General features: G+C 40.1%; 1 protein-coding gene across 1 annotated transcript; it reads left to right on the forward strand.

Moving 5' to 3' along the window:
• The first annotated feature begins 1,085 nt into the window (after nucleotides 1-1,085).
• LOC149862660 (olfactory receptor 5V1-like) lies at nucleotides 1,086-2,021 on the forward strand. Its single transcript, XM_090054399.1, has one exon. The coding sequence runs from the start codon at nucleotides 1,086-1,088 to the stop codon at nucleotides 2,019-2,021; it is 936 nt and encodes a 311-aa protein (XP_089910525.1).
• Nucleotides 2,022-2,407: the final 386 nt, after the last annotated feature.

The following is a 2,407-nucleotide window of genomic DNA, read 5'->3' on the forward strand; positions in this document are numbered from 1 at the left end:
TATTGCATTTCTGACGATGCAGGGATAAGATCCAGGAATGCTGATGGCTCTGTTGTGGGGTTTAATTTGTGCCCAAAATGTTGCAAGGAACACTTTTTACAACTTTTTAGTTGGTCTAATAAAACATATCACATCTACCCAAAGAACCTTGTCTGCCTGTGTCCTTAGACCAACACAACTAAAACCAACAACCCTAAAGAAGTCAGTTATGCAGCTACATTTGGGCATGTAAGCGATTCTTAGATCAGTTGAAATGAAATGAAATGTAATTCTCAGATACAGAATTTGGCAGCCACCTGTCCTGCAGAGGCTATAATAAAACTTATTTATGCAATCCAAGGGGAAATTAAGTCCTTCAAGACACAGGTGTGTCAGGAAATGTGTTTAAGTGAAGGTGGAAAACACTGCTAATTATAGCAATATTAGAAGAGTTTGCAAACAACTGACCTGAGGATTTTTTAATGCTATGTAACTATATGATACAAACACTGCATCCATTTGCAATGCCTATATTCATGAACTAGTGCCTAATTAATCTAAGCTGTGACTAAAAGGTTCTGTTGGTTACATACTATGAAGACATGTTCTGTGAAATACTCCAACTGTACCAGGTCAAGATATTGTCAGCATAATCAACATTATTCTTACTTTGTCTTTATTGACACATTGCCTCTGTCCCTTTCCCTCTTACCTTCACACTCTCTCCCTTTTTCCCCTTATGGTTACATAATTATCTCACTGAGAATACTTGTAGTTTCCTTAACCTCTGTATTACTACAATCATCAGGAAGCAAGTAGGAGATGGATTTTATCTGTGATGAAGAAGCTTAAATAAACCAAAGACAAGCATACACCTGAAGAAGATCTTAAGAAGCTGATTTTTTTCAGTAGTGATAGTCTCCTCAAAAATCCATTTTTCATTGAAAGACATTTGGAAACTCAGAGGTTTACATAGAATGACCGAGTTCCCGATATAGAGATCTCCTTACTCATAAATTAAGTCTTCTTTCTTCATGGTAATTGTTTCATTTATTCATTCATTCATTTATTCATTCCTTTTTCTAGGTCCAAGGTTTGGTAAAGAAATGGCCATAGTAAATTACACGACTACCAGCTATTTTGTTCTGGCAGGTGTTTCCAGTGAACCACAGCTCCAGCTTTTCCTTTTTGTGGTATTTCTACTTACATACCTACTAACTGTGATGGGGAATGGGGCCATCATGGTGGTGACAAGAGCTGATCCTCATCTTCACACACCTATGTATTTTTTCCTATTCCATTTATCCTTTCTTGATATCTGCTATTCTTCGGTCACTGTCCCAAAGATGTTGCAGAATTTATTGGGAGGGAAACAAACCATTTCTCTCTCTGGCTGCATTGCCCAGATGACCTTAATTCTTCTCATGGCTTGTACAGAAGTTTTCATGCTATCAGCAATGGCCTATGATCGATATGCTGCCATCTGTAAACCACTGTATTATGTGAGGACCATGAATAAGCAAGTCTGTATGAGACTAGTGGGTGGTGCATGGCTGATCAGCATATTGCATTCATTGACAAACACTGCTTCTGTGTTACAGTTACATTTCTGTGGGCAAAAAGAACTCAGCAACTTCAGTTGTGAACTCCCATCTCTGTTAGAAGCATCCTGTACAGGGACCTTTATCAGTAAGGTGACATTTCTCACTTCAGCTATGATTGTAAGCTCAACCTCTTTCTCCATTACCCTGGTGTCTTACATCTGTATCATCTCCACCATCCTGAGGATACGGTCTGGTGAGGGTAGGGGTAAAGCCTTCTCTACCTGCAGCTCCCATCTCACTGTTGTTTTTTTGTGTTATGGGGCTGGTTTGGCCAGATATCTGAGACCCAATTCAGCTTCTTCAGTGGTTCTTGATAGGCTCTTATCTGTCCACTACAGTATATTAACTCCTATGTTAAATCCGATCATCTACAGCCTGAGAAACAAGGATGTAAAGGCAGCTGTGGGGAAATTACTGGGGAAAATGAAAGGCATGTGAATGCATTTCAACATTTGAAAAAATATTATGTGTTAATGGGAACTGAGTGTTTAAAATATTCTGGTGTCATGTAACTGTTTGCCCTGGGCATTTAATAAATAATTAAGTTCTCCCTTAACAGGAAGACCATTTGATAGGCCTGTGTGAGTCAACAGCGATCCGGTCTGGCTTCAGATCTGGCCACTTCGGATGCCAGGGATCTGATCCGGAGCTCCGGACCGGGTTTCCACTGTGATCCGGCCAAAGCTTCAGAGCCACCTCAGAGACCTGGCCATAGGGTATAAAGGGGAAGCAATGAAAGAGCTATAACTTTGTTGTTTTTTGTACGAAATTGATAGGCCCAGTAGCCTCTGCTGAGTGCATGAAGCCTGCCAAGTTTCAAGAAG

Source organism: Crocodylus siamensis, chromosome 6 (genome assembly GCF_052110815.1).
Source record: "Crocodylus siamensis isolate JL-2025a chromosome 6, ASM5211081v1, whole genome shotgun sequence".
Taxonomy (NCBI): Eukaryota; Metazoa; Chordata; order Crocodylia; family Crocodylidae; genus Crocodylus; species Crocodylus siamensis.